At 33.4% G+C, this 20,479-nt stretch overlaps 4 protein-coding genes across 10 annotated transcripts in view; 3 read left to right on the top strand and 1 right to left on the bottom strand.

Annotated features, from left to right (window-relative positions):
* Window positions 1–20,479, bottom strand: part of LOC125811821 (stem-specific protein TSJT1) — a 49,315-nt gene that overhangs the window by 12,581 nt on the left and 16,255 nt on the right. The gene's annotated exons all lie outside the window — the stretch shown is intronic.
* Window positions 3,077–9,255, top strand: LOC125811809 (uncharacterized). Of its 4 annotated transcripts, none has more exons than XM_049491357.1 (8): window positions 3,077–3,227; window positions 5,104–5,206; window positions 6,133–6,222; window positions 6,344–7,471; window positions 7,551–7,614; window positions 7,825–7,964; window positions 8,109–8,420; window positions 8,796–9,255. In XM_049491357.1, the coding sequence occupies exons 1-8, from the start codon at window positions 3,187–3,189 to the stop codon at window positions 9,093–9,095; spliced, it is 2,178 nt and encodes a 725-aa protein (XP_049347314.1). In that variant the 5' UTR covers window positions 3,077–3,186; the 3' UTR covers window positions 9,096–9,255. The 4 variants fall into 4 exon arrangements, with proteins under 4 accessions (XP_049347314.1, XP_049347313.1, XP_049347315.1 ...); XM_049491356.1 differs by lacking the exon at window positions 3,077–3,227 and adding an exon at window positions 4,536–4,606; XM_049491358.1 differs by lacking the exon at window positions 3,077–3,227 and adding an exon at window positions 4,536–4,704.
* LOC125811824 (uncharacterized) lies at window positions 10,496–12,868 on the top strand. Its single transcript, XM_049491377.1, has 2 exons — window positions 10,496–10,796; window positions 12,436–12,868. Exons 1-2 carry the CDS (start codon window positions 10,571–10,573, stop codon window positions 12,747–12,749), a joined length of 540 nt encoding a protein of 179 aa, XP_049347334.1. The 5' UTR covers window positions 10,496–10,570; the 3' UTR covers window positions 12,750–12,868.
* LOC125811822 (E3 ubiquitin-protein ligase RMA3-like) lies at window positions 13,915–16,439 on the top strand. Of its 4 annotated transcripts, none has more exons than XM_049491372.1 (2): window positions 13,915–14,033; window positions 15,631–16,439. In XM_049491372.1, exon 2 carries the CDS (start codon window positions 15,636–15,638, stop codon window positions 16,386–16,388), a length of 753 nt encoding a protein of 250 aa, XP_049347329.1. In that variant the 5' UTR covers window positions 13,915–14,033; window positions 15,631–15,635; the 3' UTR covers window positions 16,389–16,439. The 4 variants fall into 4 exon arrangements, with proteins under 4 accessions (XP_049347329.1, XP_049347332.1, XP_049347331.1 ...); XM_049491375.1 differs by lacking the exon at window positions 13,915–14,033 and adding an exon at window positions 15,221–15,509; XM_049491374.1 differs by lacking the exon at window positions 13,915–14,033 and adding an exon at window positions 15,221–15,513.

Raw genomic sequence — 20,479 nt, 5'->3', positions numbered from 1 at the left:
GTTTGATGGATCGATTTTCATTGTTGATCGAAAATTACTTGCTCTTGATTTTATATTGGGTCACTCATTTGTAGATTTCAAGTGAATTTCTCTTTTATATTGAATTCAAGTTTTTTTTTCCTTAATTAATTTTGGATTCAATTAACCATTCTTTCGTCTCTTCTCTTATTCCTCTCTATCTTTAAATTTCGTGTTTGAATCGATATTGATTGAATTTACTTGATTAAAATTGTAGTATTTATTTTCCGTGTCGATTTGATTCTAATAGTCCAATTTAGATCTCATCAAATGTATTTTAAACTTATAATTTTTGAATTGTAGAAAATCTGATGATTAGATTTTGAATAAATTATTTATAAATAAAGAATCTATATCTACTTAATGATAAATACAAATAGAAAAAATTATTGAATTTTGCAAAATTCGTAAGATGAATGGTAGCTATTTGCCCCTTTAAGATGACTTATTTTTATAACTAAAGTAATTTTTTTTTATTGATATGAAAATTCACAATTGTTATTCTTAAAATGTTGTTTAAGGTAAACTTTGCTCCAAATTAATTACCTGAATCAAAACTTTAATATTTGTATTAGTTCAAGATACAATTTTTTCTCCTTGAAGTTCCAAATGGTTAATTACTTTATCCTATGTCGCTGGATAATGCAATCTGGGACCCACATATTCCATTGTCGCCAAGGAAGATAAAACCATAACATTTGCGACCAATGAGAGGAAATGACAAAAATATCCCTCGTGTTTAATAGTTGTAAATTTAAAATGCTTTTTAGAGCTGATATAAATATCGTTATAAAAATAATTCAGATATACATTTACTGTTACACAAAGAACTCATATATGTATATATCTTTTTCCTTTAACAGAGTTTGAAAAAAAATTAACAGTGATTAAGTTCAAAATAAAATTTGACATTTACTTTATTCCGTTTGCGTATCAAATATTCCCTATTTTGATAAATTTAAATAATCAAAATTGTTCAATACTTAAGAGGCTATTTTAAACCTAACTTAAGAGGCTATTTTAAACCTAACTTCTAACATAATAGGCTTATATATGATTGTTGTTGAGATTTTGTGAAGATGCTTGGAGGCTAGAAGTGTACCCGTGACTTACACTAAATTGATCAAGGACATGTACAATGGAGGACAAGATCTGAGTAAAGAAATTGAAAGGATACTTAGAGCACTTTTTCATTTTGATGGGGTTGTAACATAGATCAACCCTTAGTCTATCTTTATTAGCCTTGGTGATGAATGCACATGACAAATTCAAGATGATATGTCATGTTGTATGTTATTTGCGGATGATGTAGCTTTGATTGATGAGACTCGCGACGGAGTTAAACACTAAGCTAGAAAGTTGGAGACAAATCATAGAGTCTAAAGATTTCGGGTTGAATTGGACCAAGACAAAATACGTGAAGTGCAAGTTCAGTGATATCATACATGAGGTTGATGTAGAAGTAAGATTTGATACACAATTCATTCAAAAGAGAGGCAATTTCAAATATCTCTAGTCGATTATCTAGGAAGATATGGAGATTGATGAGGATATGTCATTCACCGTATTAGTGCAGCGTGATGAAATGGAGGCTCGTATCCGATGCCTTATGTGATAAGAATGTGCCACTAAAACTTAAAAGTAAGTTCTACGAAGTGGTAGTTAGACCAACTTTGTTGTATGAGGAGTGTTTGCAACTCAAGAACTCTCACACTCAGAAAATAAGAAAATAGTGTTAGAGTTGAGAATGTTGTGTTGGATGTGTGCGTATACTAGAAAAATATAATAAAAAATGAGGAAATCCGAGACAAAGTGAGAGCGACTTCAATGGAAGACAAGATGTGAGAAGTGAAATTGAAATGGTTGAGACATGTGATGAGGAAAAACACATTTACCTTAGTACGAAGGTGTGCGAGGTTGTCTATGATAGATTCAAGAGAGGTAGATATATGTAGATCGAAGAAATATCACAAAAATATGTGATTAGACAGAATATGACACATTTATAACTAATCGAGGTTGACACTAGATAGATAAGTGTGGAGGACATGAACTAGAGTAAGAAGAATAGCAGGTAAGAAAGTGTTCATACTAATAGGTAAGAGGTATCGTCTTGCTATCCATACTAATATTCATAGTACTACTCTTATAGTTTTTTGTTTTTCGACTTCAGTTACTATTATTTTGTTTCATATAGTTTAATTATAATATTATCTTGTTGTCGTATTATTCTACTACTCTCTATCTCATGCTTTTGTTTCTCTATTTTGTTTCTTATATTCTTCATTACTTCTTTAATTTCCTAGACTATTTTTTTATCTTAAACTTAGGATCTATCGAAAATAGTATTTCCATCTCTGCGATATAGATAAAATCTGCATACACTCTAATCTCTATCCTCCCCAAACTTCTACGACGTGGTATTCTAACTAGATGTGAAGATGTGTCGAAAATGTTCGATACATATATAAGGGGTATTTTAGTCATTTCAAGAGTGTTTACTGTTTACTTGCCTTTTCAATGTGTTTTATCTTAATAAGCTTAGGATCTATTGAAAACAATCTCTCCATCTCTGCGATAGAGATAAAATCTGCATACACTCTATGCTCTCCAAACTCTACGATGTCGTATTTTAACTAGACGCGAAGACGTGCCAAAAATGTTCGTTACATATATTAGGGGTATTTTAGTCATTTCGAGAGAGTGTTTACTGTTTACTTGCCTTTTCAACGTGTCTTATCTTAAGCTTAGGATCTATCGAAAACAGTCTCTCCATCTCTGCGATAAAGATAAAATTTGTGTACACTCCATGCTCTCCAAACTCTATGACGTTGTATTCTAACTAGACGTGAAGACGTGTCGAAAATGTTCGTTACATATATAAGGGTATTTTGGTCATTTGACAAGTATGAAACATTGAAACCGAGGTGGAGGCGCGAAGGCGTGTCAAAAAGGGGAAGACACGTTGAAAAAGCAAGTAAACAGTAAACACTTAAAAATTGTCAAATCAGCCATAAAAGAGTTTTTGGTTTTTCTGTAGAGAAGAGATTGCAATAACGTAATTTCTATATATAAAAACAAGATTTTGATCACCATAGTAGTTAAAGCCCTAGTTGCCTCTCCTTCCTCTTCATTCACATTTCTTCTTCTGAAAACTGCAGTCCATTAATGGAGTTACCGCCGTCTCGATACATCTCTCAGAATTCCAAGTAAAAACACTGATTCATCACTTTTTTTTCTGGATTTTGTTGATATGTAGATAAAGATTACCTTTTTTCAGTAAAATCACATACCCATTTGAATCTTCTTCTTTTTTATACTCAGGTCTATTGAAAACAGTCTTTTTACCTCTAAGCTGAATACACATCATCCAGACCCCATTTGGGTATCTGGGTTTTGTTGATTTTGATGTGTAGATAAAGATTAGTTTTTTTTTTAGTATAAACACATACCCATTTGGATCTTTTTCTTTTTTTATAGTTTTCTTAATTGAGGTCTATCGAAAATAGTCTTTTTAGGCGTAAGCTGAGTACACATCATCCAGACCCCACTTGGGTATCTGGGTTTTTGTTGATTTTGATGATGGTGATGAAGCCAAAGCGATTTTTGAATAAAAAACATACCAATTTGGTATTTTTTTTAAAAAAAGTTTCCATTTTTATTTTAATCTGTGTTCATTTTGATTTGGGGGATTTTTATTTTTTAATCAGGTATATAAAAAGAGAATTCCGAGTAAATAGCAAAGTCTCAGAAAGTTAAATTTTTTCCCCCTTTATGTGGTCCCTGAATCTAAAAATGTTGCATAGAAACAAAATGATTTTTTTTCTTTTTTTGTATGTAAGTGGAGAATTTTGATTAATAAATCATACTGCATTTGATGTTCTTCTGTTGTTTGTATTTTGTTTATGTTATTTTTGACAGGAAAGAGAGTGTTTTACTAGAATTCTGAGTAAAAAAAATTGCATGTTTGATGGTTTTTTTAGATTTTTTTTAATCTGGTGACTGTGATTTTGATGATACTAGTGCATTAGAAAAGGGCCATTTGGTATTTTTTGACTGTTATTTTTATTTTCTAGTGTTATTTTAATGGTGTATATGCATATGAAATGAGTGTTCCACCTGAAGTTAGAGCAAAAAGATAGAATCTTTTTTAGTTTGTTTCCTTTATTTGTGATTCTGATGCTTTAATGAAGTGTGTTTCACCAGAATTTTGAGCAAAACACAGAACCATTCAATGCTTTTCATTTAATTTGGTTCTTTTTTTTTTTGGTGTGATTCTGTTGATACTGTTATTCTTTTAGGATTTTTTATTCACCTTATGTGGATTTGTGTCAGGTCGGAGCCAGGTAGGGTCTCGAGGTGGGTTCATCCGTAGTCGGAACCTCTATTGACAGAAAATTACATTGTTTATACACGAATAAAAATTATTTTTTATGTATATAGTAGACGTCAAACCTTCTTTGGCCTTTTCGTGTGTTTACTTCCTCAGATGTCGAACCTCTTGGTAAATTTTTTTGGCTCCGCCATGGTTTTGTGTGATTCTGATGTTATTAATGCACAGGAAAAGAGTGTTTCCACAGAATTTCAAGTAAAACACATACCAATTTGATTATTTTTCTTCTTCTATTTTGTGTGATTCTTGATATTATTGATGCACAGGAAAAGAGTGTTTCCAAAGAACCTCAAGTAAAAAACATACTAATATGATTTTGTTTTCTTTTATTTTCTTTTCATTTTGTGTGTCTGATTTGATGTTATTGATGCCCAGGAAAAGAGTGTTTCCAAAATACTTCAAGTAAAACAAATACCAATTTGATTTTCTTTTCTTCTTATTTTTGTTTTCATTTTGTGTGTCTGTGTGATTCTGATGTTCTTGATGTACAGGAAAAGAGTGTTTCAGCAGATTTTTATGTAAAACACATACCCATTTGATTTTCTTTGTTTTTATTGTGTGAGTGTGTGATTCTGATGGTATTAATGCACAGTTAAAGAGTGTTTCCCATAATTCCAAGTAAAACAGACCAATTTGATTTTCTTTGTTTTCATTGTGCTGGTCTGTGTGATTCTGATGGAATTAATGCACAGGAAAAGAGTGTTCCCTGGTGGGAGCTCAACCGATGCGCAGGTGGCGGAAGTCTCGGCCCCGATTGCTTGGATTTCAAAATCAGAGAGTGCTAAACAGAAGGAGGTATAAAATTCTTTTATTTGGTTCCTTCTCTAAGATAAATTGTACTGTGAAGGTTCTTAAAGAAGCTTCCGCCATTAACGTAAATAGCCGTCCACCCAACTGATTAAACTAAAAATTGCCGGCGGATGTATAATACGTATAATCTATGTATACCGGCTAGAAAAAGTAAACACTAAATCTGTCCAGCTATTTGTGTGAAGATCCCAATAATTCTCTGTATTAGAGATGTACAGTTTCTTGAATCACAATAAAAGTTAGATTATGTAATGCAAAAGTCCCGTTTTTTCTTTTGAAATACTGAAGTCAAGTTAATTAACATCACAGGTTTCCTAAGATTCACGAATTAGTGTGAAGTATAGCAGTGATGAGTTTCAAATCTGTTGAGAATATGGGCAAGTCAGTTTAGGAGGTTGTAAGAGATAAAATTTTGTTGTTGTTGGTTTTCACTTATCATTCTCTTTAAACAGGGAAATATACACACAACCTAGTAAAAGAAACGCAAACTAGCTGTAGACTTAGGCTAGAATCAGGTTTCTCAAGTTTTTGTCTGAATGGTGCACGAGTGTATTCCTTCAACAGATAAACTAATGTTGGGGCTTGAATAGAAACAAACGAGAAGCATAATTATCGATTATTGACCTAAAAACAAATGCACATTGTTAATGGCTTAATGCTATATAGTCATGAAATAGTCTTTTTCATTACTAACAGCGTGCAATGTGGCCCACTAGCCTTTCGTTAAAAAATTACATACAACTTGCTATGTGCAAGACTTCTGTCTTTATTTTTCAATTTTTTATACAGGACTTGCATAGATATTTTGGTTTGAATCTTTATTTTTTTGTGTTTTGAGATTATTGCGTGCAGGGGTAACACTTGATTGTAGTACATGGTACTAACGCTGATGAAGTGTGTTCATTTTTTAGCCTATTCACCATGGAGATGTTGACATGAAAGGAGGTGATAATGATGTGATGTTCATTGATGGGAATACTGGATCCCGTGGCAAAGGGAAGGTAATCAGAATTTACCATAGATATTACAAAGATCTTAGCATACTCCTGAAGTACTGATTATCTCTGTGTTTTATGTGTTTTCTGTTGGGGGTTATTTTGTAAATTCTTGCCTCATTCGCAGGATTTTCTCGAGCTATCCCTTGGTTGTGGTGGTTCAGAATATAGTGTTGGACCGAGTCAAGTTCAGTCTTCGAAGAAGCACTGCCCTTCAGAATCAGGTGAAGTGCCTGCGAACCTTTTTTATGAAGATGATCCGTCTATGGACATGTACTTTAATGACCTAGCACATCACGACTATGCCATTTTGCAATCACATTTTGATCATATGGATACTCCACCCGGAGTTGAGGTTCCAATCCCATGGATGTCTGGTTTTGCTAAAGCTAAAATGGCATCAACCACTACAAGCACATCGTCCACTTCAAAAGCTCTGAATTCTCCTTTTGGAAGAGAAACCCCTGAGGTACCAAAGTACCCGTCCACTTCATTTTATGACTTAAATCATGTTTTTAAGCCTACACCATTTGAGCTATCTTCGTCATCTCTGGGACCTGCTGTTGTCAAGGGCAAATTTTCTGCCAAAGCAAACTCAAAGGGGATATGTTTTAAAGAACAAAATGGTTCTACAAATGTTTCGCCCGGGGTAGAAAAATCTCTTAACATTCAAGGGTCTCGTCTTAGAAGGAAGATCCATTTATCGCCTGGAACAGTTTCTCATAGTTGGCGTACTCCATCTATTCCTGGTGGAGCTCCGTTCCCTACAGCTCACTTTGTACCTCCACCAATGCCTAGTTGGATGAATTGTCCCCCTAATATGCCAACTGCTCAAGCTTCTTCAGGGTTTATGCTCACACCAGGTGCTATGAACCCTCTCCCTCTGCATCAGGTTCATCCAGGGTTTATGCTTGCACCAGGTGATATGAACTCTCTTCCACTGGAACAGGTTCATCCAGGGTATATTCTCCCACCAGATGCTATGAACTATTTTCTTCCAGAACAGCTTTCTACGGGGCCTGTTCTTGCACCAGGTGCTATGCACTATTTCCATCAGGAAATGGATCATGAACTCTGGACGCATGGTCCGCATAACAGTGCAAGTCTATCACTCCAATGTGAATCAGCTCCTACTATGGAACAACATGGAGATTTAGGTGAAAGTCTGAAGAATTTCCGTCTTTTCAAGAAATTTGATACTGTTCAAGATCATTCAGGCAATTACTTTTCTGGACTTGCATCTCATGACAACCAGGTTGGTTTAACTGTAGGTGGTTTATAGTTTTGAATAGTCGTACATTATCTTATTTCTAAATGTTTGTTGTTCTGTATAGGCCTCTAAGGGTTGTGCCAAGAGGATACAGGAGGAGTGGAAGATACTGGAGAAAGATTTACCTGGTAACATGAACAAATTTTCCAGTCTTTCTTAGCATTCCTACCTGATCTGTGATGATTGTCTTGGCATCAAGTTATTGAAATTTGGCATACATGCTTACAAAATTTGTTCAAGTAATGACTTTCTGAGGAGCTCATAATGTGATCAGCGATAAAATTCTGCTTGTCGTATTTCATATAACCACACTCATCTGAGTGCCTTTTCATGAGCAGATACCATATTTGTCCGGGTGTATGAAACAAGAATGGATCTGTTGAGAGCAGTAATTATTGGAGCTGATGGAACTCCTTACCATGACGGTTTGTTCTTTTTTGATGTTTACTTCCCTAGCAACTATCCCAATGTTCCACCGGTATGTGTCTCATTTCTTCTCTGACTACTTTGTTTTTGCCTTCTTTTTCGCCTAAGATGCCTCAATTTATCTGTGGAACTGTTCTATTTTTTTTCTTCCTCTTTTTAACCTCATGCCTAACACCTTGCTAATTATTGCTGCCAGCATGTACACTACCATTCTTTTGGCCTTCGGATCAATCCAAACTTGTATGAGTGTGGAAAAGTCTGCCTGAGCCTTCTTAACACTTGGGGTGGTAGAGGGAAGGAGAAATGGATCCCTGGTGAATCAACTATGCTGCAAGTTTTGGTTTCCATACAAGGGCTAATATTGAACGCAAAGCCCTATTTCAATGAGCCTGGATATGCCAAGATGAATGGCTCAGCCATAGGGGAACGAAACTCACTGCGCTATAACGAGCACACTTGCATTTTTAATCTAAAGACAATGGTCTTTTGTATGAGGCGACCACCACAGGTATATCGTTCATGACCATCTATAACTTAATAAACTTTTCAATTATGCTTTGCGATGTTTTTTCCTTGGGATTTATCTGTTGGAACAGTAAAGTTACAAAACTAAATTTTAATGTCTCGTTAAAGTAACTGAACCTTTAACATTGTAACAACAAAGTGACTAAACTTTCCCCCTGTAACAACAACAAAGTCATGACTATTTTGTCAATAGAGATGCTGAACTTCACCATTATAACAGTCTAGTCACTAGACTTTTCCTTATAACAACAAAACTTAATCGTCAAGGTGACTTTATTGTTATAGTTGGTATAGTTTTGTGACTTTTTCGTTCTAAATCAAGTACTACAAATTTGAACATTCTGCTTTCTTGCTGCAGCACTTTGAGGATTTTGTTATAGGGCATTACTTTCAAAGTTGTCAAGATATTCTTGTGGCATGTAAAGCATATATGGAAGGTGCTCGTGTGGGTAGCCTTGTTAGAGGCTGCGTTCTCGAGGATGGTGGTGATAAAGGTTGTTCTCGGAGTTTCAAGGCCATGTTGGCGGGATTCATCGAGGTACTTGTAGAGGCATTCAAAAAGATTGGTTGCGAGGATTGTGATAAGTTTCTTCCTTTGGCAGAAAAGGCGTCAACCAGAGTAACTCCAGTTAAGATGGAGACTGCTGACCATATATAGACTTCAATACTGTTATACACCTTATGTTGACAAACTAGTTTTCAGACTTGAATCATGCAGCAGAGTGTCCATGTTTGTGGATGATAATTTGTATATGGCTGCTATGACATAGTTTTTCATTTCAACTAATTGATCAAGTAACTGTTTGTTAACTCTTGGTATCAAAATTGTTAGCTTGTTCAAGATTTCTTTCTTTTGTATCTAGCTTTGTCTATAGACATATTATAAGAAACCACTAGAGCCAAGTATCTGCATTTCATCAGCAACATATAAGCTTGTGGAGCTAAAATTTCAAAATCTGCTTATTTTGGTAACTGTTTTCTAGGGAAAGTACCTTGGGAGAACATCTCCCTTAGAGGCATTCAATCATATCGTCGCTTTCAAGTGGTTATATCTTTCTTTCGTGCTTTTCCATAAAACAAGTGGATCTTTAAATATATGCTCTAGCTCTATTTTATTTTGATACTTTATTTTCATCCTTAATTGTGTTTGCATCCAAAAGAATTTCAGCATCCAACATTCATGAAAGACAGTTCTTGTCTGATCTATGAAAGGCAATGAGTTAAGTTTGAAGGTTAATGTATTATTTTTTTATTTTTTTTTAATATGGCTAATCTTGAGTTCGCTACCTTTTATAATTCAGACAAAAACTATCTTTCATCAGTGTTAGATGTTGAAATTCATTTGGATGCTATGAGACTTGGAGACATCATTTAAGGATGAAAATAAAGAATCAAAACTAAATTGTGCTAAACTTGTGATATTCTTATGTTCATCGTGATCAAATTCTCTACTTATTTTTATAGAAAGACATGAAAGAAAGATATGACCACTTGAAGATGATCATATATCCAAAAACACGATATGAATGGATGCATTTGAGGCTACAAGACTTTAAGTCTATTCATGAGTACAATTCTGCCTTGTTCAAATTACTTCTCAATTAAACTATGTAGAAAAACGATCGAATAGTGATATTGATATGTTGAAAAGACGTTCTCCACTTTTCATGCCTCGAAAGTGCTCCTACAACATCAATATCGAGAGAAATATTTCAATAAGTATTCTAAAACATCAATACCGAGAGAAAGATTTCAATAAATATTCTAAACTGATTTCAAGGAGAACACTTCTTCTATAGGAAAAACTGACTCGATCCCTAAGTAAATCCCTAGCTTTTCTCCAAATGAATCCACGCAATAGACTTTCACTATAATACAAATATGTTTATGACATAATTTTTTTAAAAATAAGTTTTTAAACTCAAAATCTATTTCTATTTATCAAAATTTTCCAAAAATAAAAATTGAAGTGAAAGTGACACGTGTAATGGTGAACATTAGCTCCTCCTCATCCAATCAACTAACACACATTCATCACCTCATCCATTTTATCAACAAAATACCCAAAACCAAAACTCTGAAAAAACAAACAAACAAATTCTACTCAGCCACACAAATTTATCAACTCTGCCCATGGCTGGTTTGCTGGAAACTATCGCAGTTCCTCGTGCCGCCGCCGGCGCTGCTTTGCCGTCGTTGTCTCCTGTTTCCAGTCGCCGGTCTTCTGCTAAATTCTCTGTATTCAATGGTCTTAAGATCCAGTCGACTCGTTCATCAGTGTCCTTAAGCTCATTTTCGAAATCGGCTACCCGTAGAGGAGGAAGAATCGTTTGTGAGGCTCAGGATACTGCTGTTCTAGGTACTTATTTCTTTTTTCATCCTTATTAATTATATACTAGCTACTTGAATTTTGCCTGTAGTTTGAGTTATTTGGGGATTTTTTTTGTTAAAGCTTAAATTATGACCAAAAAAATGATTAAACACGCAATTGAAAGTGGGAAAGCAAAGATAATTCAGGATTTGAACTTTACGAGTTCGAGTTTGGGATTCTTCATTCTAGCATAGCAGGTAGTTGAGTATTGTCTTGCTTTCCAGCTGGATGGGGTTGATGGTAGTTTGGTGCACTGTAGCTGTTTCTATGTTCATACTAGTTGTAGTAGCATTGTTCTCGTAGTTTCTTTTCAGATGATTTCTGTTACTATCCGTTATTTTCTGTGTTTTGGTTATCATATTATTTGGCTATTGTTGTTATTAGTTGTTTCTGAATTATGTTATGTAATGTTTTCCCTAATATTTGTTGTGTCCTCTTTATTTGTGTATTTTTATTTTTAAACTTCTTTGATGTGCATTACTCGAGCGAAGGTCTATTAGAATCAATCTCTCTACCTCTTACGTAGAGGGGTAAGGTTGTGTACACTCTACCCTCCGCAATTATCTTGGGGGTATTGCTATTGTTTGTTGTTTTAAATTATTAGCTATGTTTACTTATAGTGTGTTTTCTTATTTATAAATTTTATTTGTTAAAATTTTTAAGAATTTATACGTGAATTCATAGTTAAAATCAAATGTTTTGACCTTCGTATGTTGTACCCTTTCACATATTGGGCAGAGTGAGTACTGACTACTGACTAGTGAGCAAAAGCTACCGAGTTTGGACAAATCCGTAACATTAACACTACATCCACCCATATGGCAGAGTAGTCTTGTTGTCATGATTCAAAGATATTCAGCTATCTACTGCTGCGATTGTCAATTATTTACCAGATTATCATACTATCTTAAATTTGATGGGAAGTCAGTTCCATGACATTCGAGTTGGATATTCAACTGCACATTAAAGAGTAAATCAAGTTTCTACGAACAATGTGGAAATCAAATGAGTGGAAAGACTACTAGAATCTATGTTGTTTGGACTCTCCATAATTGTTGCCGTATCCGTGTCAAATCCTTCAACAATGCACTACTTGTGGAGGATCTTACACAAACTCGTCCATATTTTTTAAGAGTCCAAACAACATAAACTAGAATTGCCTGATGCTTGTAAAAGCATTGAAGTAAATCCATTAATGTGGAATGAATACATATTTGGAGAGGGTAAACGCTAATAAAACCTACCCAAGCTTTGAACTTCATTTACTGTTAAATATTTGAACTCCTATGAGGTACATTACTATTCTAGTAAAAGCGTAAAAAGAGGATGAATCACTTGTGCATTTTTGTGTGAGAACACAGGCGTTGCCCTTGTAATAATAACAATCCTAGTTAGAAAAATGTAACCCTCTGTTGTCAAATCTTCCATGCTAGCCAGCACTCTGACTAATCACAAGGAATAATGCAACAAATATGATGCATCGGTTTCTTATGTTGTAATTTTTGGTTGTCGAGGTATTACATGAAGTGGAATACATATTAGGGTGTGCTAAAACCATAGTTTTAGCAGCAAATCCATCAATTTATCAGCTTCTTTGTTTATTTAACATAGTTATTGTAAAATGCAGTGCCTGGTGTTAATGATCAATCATGGGAGACTCTTGTAATCGGGTCTAAGTTACCTGTTCTGGTTGAATTTTGGGCTCCATGGTGTGGTCCATGCCGAATGATTCACCCGGTTATTGATGAACTATCACAGGAATTTGCCGACAAGTTTAAATTCTTCAAGGTGAACACGGATGAAAGTCCTGGCATCGCGACCAGATATGGGATTCGAAGTATCCCAACCGTCATGATTTTCAAGGATGGAGAGAAGAAAGATACAGTCATTGGTGCAGTCCCTAAAACAACGTTGACGGCCTGCATAGAAAAATTCTTGTAAAATGGTACAGATGTAGCTCTTTTATATTTTCCCTCTTTGCCTTTGGCACTGCAAGAATTATAACTTGATAAACCTGAGATTCGTCTGTATAGTTGTGTTATATGCTATGTTTCTTCTTTTGGCATTATGTTTGTTCTTCAATGTTTCTGAAGTTCAAATTTCAGTGGTAAAATTGTCTCTATATTGGCTTCATTTCACCATCAATGAAGATGGTCTCCCCGCTAACACTTTTTTTTTTTTTAGATATTTGGGGTGTCACCATGGGCGGAGCCACCTTAGGTTAAAGATGGTTCAGTGTTCGCTCTTCGTATGAAAATTATATAGTGCACAAAGGGTAAATGTTAGCTATTATGACTGTATATTTGATTGTCATCCCCTTTCTATGAGCTCTAGTTTAACTAATCAACATCCACACATTAATCTTTCACATAAAATCTATGGCTTACCTTACAAAGCCTCACTCCTATTAAACTAATATTATGAATATAAGCAAAAAAAAAAGAAAAAAGAAAAAAAGAGAGATATTTTAGCTTCTAATCTCAGTCATGTTGACTTTATGAATTAAATGAAAGGGAAACAAAATTAAAAGATTAGGAGATGGGCAAGACTTTTAATTTTAAATAGGAGATGGGCAAGACTTTTAATTTTAAATATCTACATAAATAGTATTTACTTAAAAGGTAGTTGTAATAATTAATAAGCCTTAAATTTTGTACTCCCCCTTCAATCGAATTCACCATAGGTGTCAACATACACTTTCGAAAAATTTAACCACGCGATATCTCAATATTAAAACTCGATAGGAGAGCCAAACAAATTCCATCTATCGCTCCACATTAATCACAGATTTTTCTCTATTCCTCTCGTATATCATCGTAACACAATTATTTCATAATCAAGTTCAAGTAGCCAACTAAAAAAAACATGTCACTACAGAGTTGTTTGAGTGTCAGTACTCCGATCCATCTCGTATTCAACTAATACTAAACTCTGTATCAAATCAAGATCAAACAAATAAACTGAAACGAATGAAATACCTTACTTGCCCCCATTTAGTAATATAGAATGAATTCAATTTTTTTTTGAATAAAATATTTCATCAACTATTAAAACAATTATTTTTTTGCTTTTTTTTTGTCATATTTGTCTTTAAGAAGCTTTTTGCTTTTATGGGGTTCACGCTATAAATCACACCCCATTCAGTATTTTTGGTACTACTCGTTTCCTTTATCTTTTTCCTCTCTAGCGGTTCTTCCAATTCTCCTTTGGGGTTTTCATCTGTCGGTATGATTTTTCTCTTTCTCAATAAGTTTTCTCTATCAATCGATTGCCTTTTGCCAATGTGTATGATTTTTTTTATTTTTTTTTGATGCTTGAGATCGATTATAGGTGTTTAATTTCAATGAAAAGGGGTTTAGTGCTCTTGATTTGCTTGAGAAATAAGGAAGAAACACTGAAAGAATCAATTTTTTGAAAAGTTACTGGATGATTTTGAAAAAATTGAGATTTGGGTGTTTGATATTCGTTCTAGTTTCTCTTTTATGTGAGTAAATTTTGGATCTTTTACACTTAGTAGGGTTTTTGTTGTATGGGTTTTTGATTGTTATGGCTTTTTATGGAATCTTGTGTTGCTACTATTTTGGTTTACATTCGAAAATGGTGTTTAAGATGTTGCTGTTTTACTGTTTCAGTTTGTTGCTTATCACTTGGGAGCTATGTTGCTTGTACTCTCAGAAAATGTTGCTGCACTTGTGTCGGATCCTTCAAAAATGTGTTACTTTTTGAGGATCAGACATGTATCCGTCAACATTTTTGACGAGTTCGAGCAGTATAGGTTGGGAGAAATGAAACCAAACTTTAGGTTCTGTTACTGATTTAACAAGTATATATCCGTTCTAATCAGCTGACTGCAACTAGCTTGGGTTTGAAACGTAGTAGTTGTAAAATTGTGATATTTTAAAGCATCATTGTAGAACATAGGAATGCAAACAGTATTGATACTTGGGTTGGGTTTGAGCTTTGGGAGGTTTGAGTTAGACACTGGTTTTATGTTATCTGGTGTTATATTTCCATCTGATACTTTTCATTATTACGTGGGACTAAATGATGTTGAGAAAAACCTGCAAGGGTTGGCTAAGTTGATTGGGTGAGTGGTTTCCCACGTGGGAGCCTTGGATCGATCCCCCCCACCAGCAGCCTTCTCAGTGAGAGCTCGTCGCACTTGTCTTGCCTAGTGCGGCTTACATCTCCTGTGTGGTTAGCAAGTTATTGCACTGGAATGGGTTTACTCAGTGTGCACTTGAAGGGTAGCGTTTGTGGGTTTCCAAAAAAAAATGATATTGAGAATATGACTGGGAATACATGTCAATTATTTTATTCAAACAAGTTTTCCAAATCCATGGATCCTAATGGATGTTGGAGTGTTTTAACCCAATTAATAATCCAGGTTTATATATTCAAATTTTGGGAAGCAATCATAAGTTTATTTTTCTCTTTTTGATAACTTGAACTACTATATTTTTTCACCGAATGGTTTCGAGATAGGACAGACTCAAGCTAGTGAAATGAAACTTTGTAGGGCATTGTTTTAGTGCTTGATTAAAGAGGCGTTCAAATGGACATGATTTTGTATCCAATCCATACTACTTGCTTTCATACTCTCACTCCCATTTGATTCTTAAACAGAAAGAAGAAGGAGAAAACAATGAGATGCTTTTCTGATTAATCCGCGAAGACCAAACTAATTATCATTCATCAAAAGTTTGTTAGTCCCATTTGTGCATTTCATGTAGTTCGCTTGCTCATACACAGATGTTTGATTTCTATAGTGCATTTTGTGATTGTGAGGTCTGTGATTATTTGTGAATTTCATCTTTAACAGATTTCATGACTATCACCCGCGTTGGGTCTGATGAAGATATTTCCGTTGATAAGAGAAACTCAGTTCCATTTCCAACAGCAGCCTCTGAAAATGAAACTTCCTGTTTTGATTGCAACATTTGCCTTGACTCAGCACATGATCCTGTAGTCACCCTCTGCGGTCACCTCTACTGCTGGCCTTGCATTTACAAGTGGCTCCAGGTTGAGAGCTCTGGACCAGGATCAGTAGAAAACTCTAAATGTCCAGTCTGTAAAGCTCACATTTCAAACTCCTCGCTAGTGCCTCTCTATGGTCGTGGGGTATCATCATTGGAGTCTGAACCCAAGAAGGCTCAGGCAGATGTAGACATACCTCATAGACCTCGAGCAATTAGGACAATGACACTGCGTAATTCAGTGTCTCCAATTCCTCGCTTACATCAGAGACTTCGTCAAACTTCTCTCCACCCTCCACGACCCTCCACATTTCAACATCACCGGCAATACTTCCCCCAAGCCTTTGGTAGCTATGCAGCTATGGCTCCATCTAGCTTTGGGAGCACAGCAATGACCAGTTTGTTCAGCCCAGTGGTTGGTGTGTTTGGAGAAATGTTTTCTTCAAGAATGTTTGGAATTGCTTATCCTCATCCTAGATCTTATTTCATCCGAGGACGCAGTGGTCTTAGAATGAGAAGGGAAGAAATGCAGGCGGACAAATCTCTCAACAGATTGTCCATCTTTCTTTTCTGCTGCTTTATCTTGTGCCTACTCCTGTTTTGAGGTTCATATAATGTTTATCTTCATCATATATATCATATATTATTATAATTAGGAAGCTCCAAAGTGAAAAATTGAATTACCATTTTGCCCTTTTACTAAATTAAAATTTGATCAATATAAATATTTTAATTACATAATGGTAGAATTTGAAGTTCTTAAGCCCTTTAATAATTAAATTATCATTTTCTTGATAAATGAGTACATTCATATTGCTTTTAATCGTAACCATAAATTTCATAATGGAAGAATTTGAAAAGTTAAGATATGGAAAGCCATTCATCACTTTAATGTAGAAATCAATTTCAGAATTAAAATTTGAATTTAAAGGGTCATTTCTTAATGCTATTTAAGAATCAACTTGTAAAAATGGAAGCTCACAATAGGAAATCGAATTATGGAAATTGCACAATTCAACATGAGAAGATAAGAGAGTTAGAAGTTGCAAGTGAGGATAACAAAAAAAATGTTGAAAATTGGTAATCAAGAAGAAAAAATAGCAGCGGAAAAAAAGAGAGTAAATTTAATACATGTGTAATATTAAACAGTGAACAATTTTATGTTGATATGTTGTCTCTAACAATAACAAAGTTTTCTTTTCAGAGCATGAGGATTTTCTTTACAATATTCTCAACTTTTCATTCTTGCTTTCTTTCTCCATTATAAAATTTTTCTTCCATGAAGCATTTAGAATTATATGGATGTTGGACTTGAAGTATAGATATCAATTTAAGGTATATGTAGAAATTTTCTAATTGTGCATTTAAATGAGGAACATTAATCATTTTTGTTATTCATTTTTGCACATACTAATATATCATATGTTTGGACCTAATAACTTAAAAATGTAGCTCATTGTTTTAGTTACCAAACTAAATTTTGCAGGTTCGTCAGATGTCTAATCATTTGACATACAATAAAGAAGTTATTTGAATACATTGATTGTTCATCTATTATAAATTATATAGTATTTTTTTGAATAGCTTGCGATACTGATTAAAATGTGATTTTGACAGTAATTCATATCTTTCACAGGATTCATGTGCAAAGCATGTTTAGTCTTACTAAAAGTGGGAAGTTCCAAAGATGAAAAGTTAGATTACCATTTTACCCATAGACTAAATTAAACATCTAATTAATTAAATAATATTATTTTAATTATTTTTTGAATTGTAAGTTATTTATTAGAAAGGGAATGTAGAAGAACAAGAGTCAATTAGGATTTCTAGAATTTTAAATAAGTACATGAATCAAGGTTTTCTCATTTTTTCTAATTAATTAAATAATATTATTTTAATTATTTTTTGACTTGTAAGTTATTTATTAAAAAGAGAATGTGGAAGAACAAGAGTCAATTAGGATTTCAAGAATTTTAAATAAGTACATGAATCAAGGTTTTCCCTCTTTTAATCTTAAATTAAAGAATATGAAGAGTTGTAGCTAAATCAATATATATCACTACCAAATACAAATTTGTCATCTTTGTTACACTTTAATTCTTTAGTTATTTCCTTCTAAATAAGTTTCCTTAGTTATAAATTTGAATTACTTAATTGAATTCTACTTAATAAGAAGGAGAGTTTCATCTTCTACTAATTAATGTTAAAACATTTTATCTTCCTGAAATGTATAACTATTAATTTAATTTCAATATTTTTACTCTATTCTATAAGACAAGAGAGATATTTTAAGAAAGTTAATCATAAGGTAGTGTTCCTCTATATTTGTTTTGGCTACTTTATTTTGTCTGTTAAAACAAATATAAAATTTATATATTGAAATTATAATAAGGGGATGAGTAAATACAAAAGAGTTTCTTCTTATGAGTTGACTATACACTATAAACATTTATCATTTTACTTTTCATATTTTTGTTGGAACTCAAACACAATTTTAAAAAAAATTATGTGATTTTTAATAATTCATATTCATCGTTATGGAGTACATGTGCAACGCACGTGTCCAAAGTAGGAAGCTTTAAAATGCTACACTAAATCATAATATTATAAATCATTAAATTAATCATTAAATAATAAAACATGTATCATATTATAAGTGGAAAGACCTTAAATGAAAAGTTACATTATAATCAATCATAATATCATACTTGTACATTTTTTTCACCATTTTTATAAATATTTACTGCCTTAATGACTTGATAAAATGCCCACACCATAAATGTTGAAGTAAATTTCACTAGCAATATCTCTAAGAGAAAAGACCAAATAACCACTTAATACCACATATAATACTAATTCAATTGATTTGCATTTAAACACATGAATTAGGAGTTTTTTTTTTTCTTTTGCCTTATCTTTTTTATGTAGAAAAAAGTGTAAATTACTATAGGTAGACAAATATATCTCAAATCTAATATAAAAATTATGTGGAATGTTCTATAATTTTTAAAAAAAAAGAAATATTGTATTCTTTTACATCATAGAGAAACATGTATGCATGTTTAATATAAAGTAACTAGTATATAAATAGTATCAAAACTACCTTAATTTATATTTTAACTTTACAAATATTAAATCCATTTTGAATGTAAGTGTAAGGAGATTAAAATATAAGATTAATATTCATTATGCTTAGAAACTTATATTTTTCGATATACTTTAATATCTATTTTTATCATCTAACATATCAATTAAAATTGTATATAAGATTTTGATACCAACTAATAGAAATATACGTGCAACACACGTAACCAAAACTAGTATGTATAAATATGTGGCTGTGCTTACAACAGTCATGTAATAGGTCATAGTAGAAAAATATAGACTAGTAAGAGATTTAGTAGAAATAGCTTTATACACCATGCAAAGGTTGCTTCATTTCCTCATCTTTATGCCTCTTTTGGCAAAACAATAATGTTTCTTCAGAAAGTGGCAACAACAAATAATACATGTTAGCTTATATTGTTGATACTTTGAGTTGCTTTGTGCATGGAATGACAATGTGTTCTTCGCATTTGACATAATTTTCATTCATAGTAAATGGTTCTAAAATATGTATTAGTGGCCATCACAGATGGAAATGATGATCATTTTGCTTGACATAGCTTAAACTTTGTTATGCTTGATTCTCCTGAAGACCTGATCTGATTCTACTACTAATACATAAATATATGTCCAAGTGTCCATGGCAACAACCTACTTAGTAAAATTTCACAAGGGGGTCTGGAGAGGTAGAGTCTACGCATATCATACTCCTACCTTGTGAAGGTAAGGAGATTGTTTTTAGAGGATCTTCGATTTGAGTATTACATATCAAAATAATGAAAAAGGGAAAAACATACTGGTGAAACAAAACAACTAATATGGAAACAATAACAACCACAAAATAATGTGATAACCTAAATGCAATAAAAAACAAGTGCCAGTGGAATCAAAAGCAAAACACTATAAGAACCAACTAAATCCCTCGAAAATCAAGACAACACTCCATAATATTTACTAATCTTCTATATTAATATATGCGACCTCCATACCTTTTATCTAGTGTTATGTCCTCTGTAATCTGAAATAATGTCATGTCCTGTTTAATCACCTCTTCCCTATACTTTTTTAGTCTACATCTACCTCTCATTGTACCCACTACAATCAGCCTCTTGAATTTCTTAACTAGGGCATTTGCTCATCTTCTTTTCACATGTCCGAATCATCTTTAATCTTGCTTCCCTTATCTTGTCCGCTACAGAAGTCACTCTCACCTCATCCAGAATATCCCCATTCTAATCAGTCTAGGGTGAGAAAAGTAGTAGGTAGTTCTAATTATCATCCAATTGATAATTACACTCATGTTGAAGAAACACCTAATTTTCATGATATAATCTACAAACATACTATGGTCATGATTGTGAATTTGTGATAACATGAATGTGAATTAAGAAGAAGAATTAGATGAGGCTCGTATCCTACTAGTTCAAAACTTCATTCTAGACTTAAATCTCTAATCGATCCTTCTTTTAGGCTCCTAACTGATCATCTAGATATACTTAATTTCTTAATTTCAAGATTTTGAACCTAATACTTCTCGTTAAGGGTAAAATGATCTCATCCACTTACATGCTAACTTTGATTAAATCCGTC

The sequence above is a fragment of the Solanum verrucosum genome, unplaced genomic scaffold, assembly GCF_900185275.1.
Source record: "Solanum verrucosum unplaced genomic scaffold, falcon-dt-bn FXZP01000238.1, whole genome shotgun sequence".
In the NCBI taxonomy this organism is placed as follows: Eukaryota; Viridiplantae; Streptophyta; class Magnoliopsida; order Solanales; family Solanaceae; genus Solanum; species Solanum verrucosum.
Note: the sequence above shows the minus strand (reverse complement) of the source record. Positions and strands in the feature narration are given on the sequence as shown.

Coding starts and splice junctions, on each gene's coding strand:
- LOC125811809 (XM_049491356.1), top strand. CDS start 4,563: ATGTTATTAATGCACAGGAAAAGAGTGTTTCCACAGAATTTCAA. Junction 6,223..6,343: donor GATCCCGTGGCAAAGGGAAG/GTAATCAGAATT, acceptor CCTCATTCGCAG/GATTTTCTCGAGCTATCCCT. Junction 8,421..8,795: donor GTATGAGGCGACCACCACAG/GTATATCGTTCA, acceptor TTCTTGCTGCAG/CACTTTGAGGATTTTGTTAT.
- LOC125811822 (XM_049491372.1), top strand. CDS start 15,636: ATGACTATCACCCGCGTTGGGTCTGATGAAGATATTTCCGTTGATAAG.
- LOC125811824 (XM_049491377.1), top strand. CDS start 10,571: ATGGCTGGTTTGCTGGAAACTATCGCAGTTCCTCGTGCCGCCGCCGGC. Junction 10,797..12,435: donor TCAGGATACTGCTGTTCTAG/GTACTTATTTCT, acceptor TGTAAAATGCAG/TGCCTGGTGTTAATGATCAA.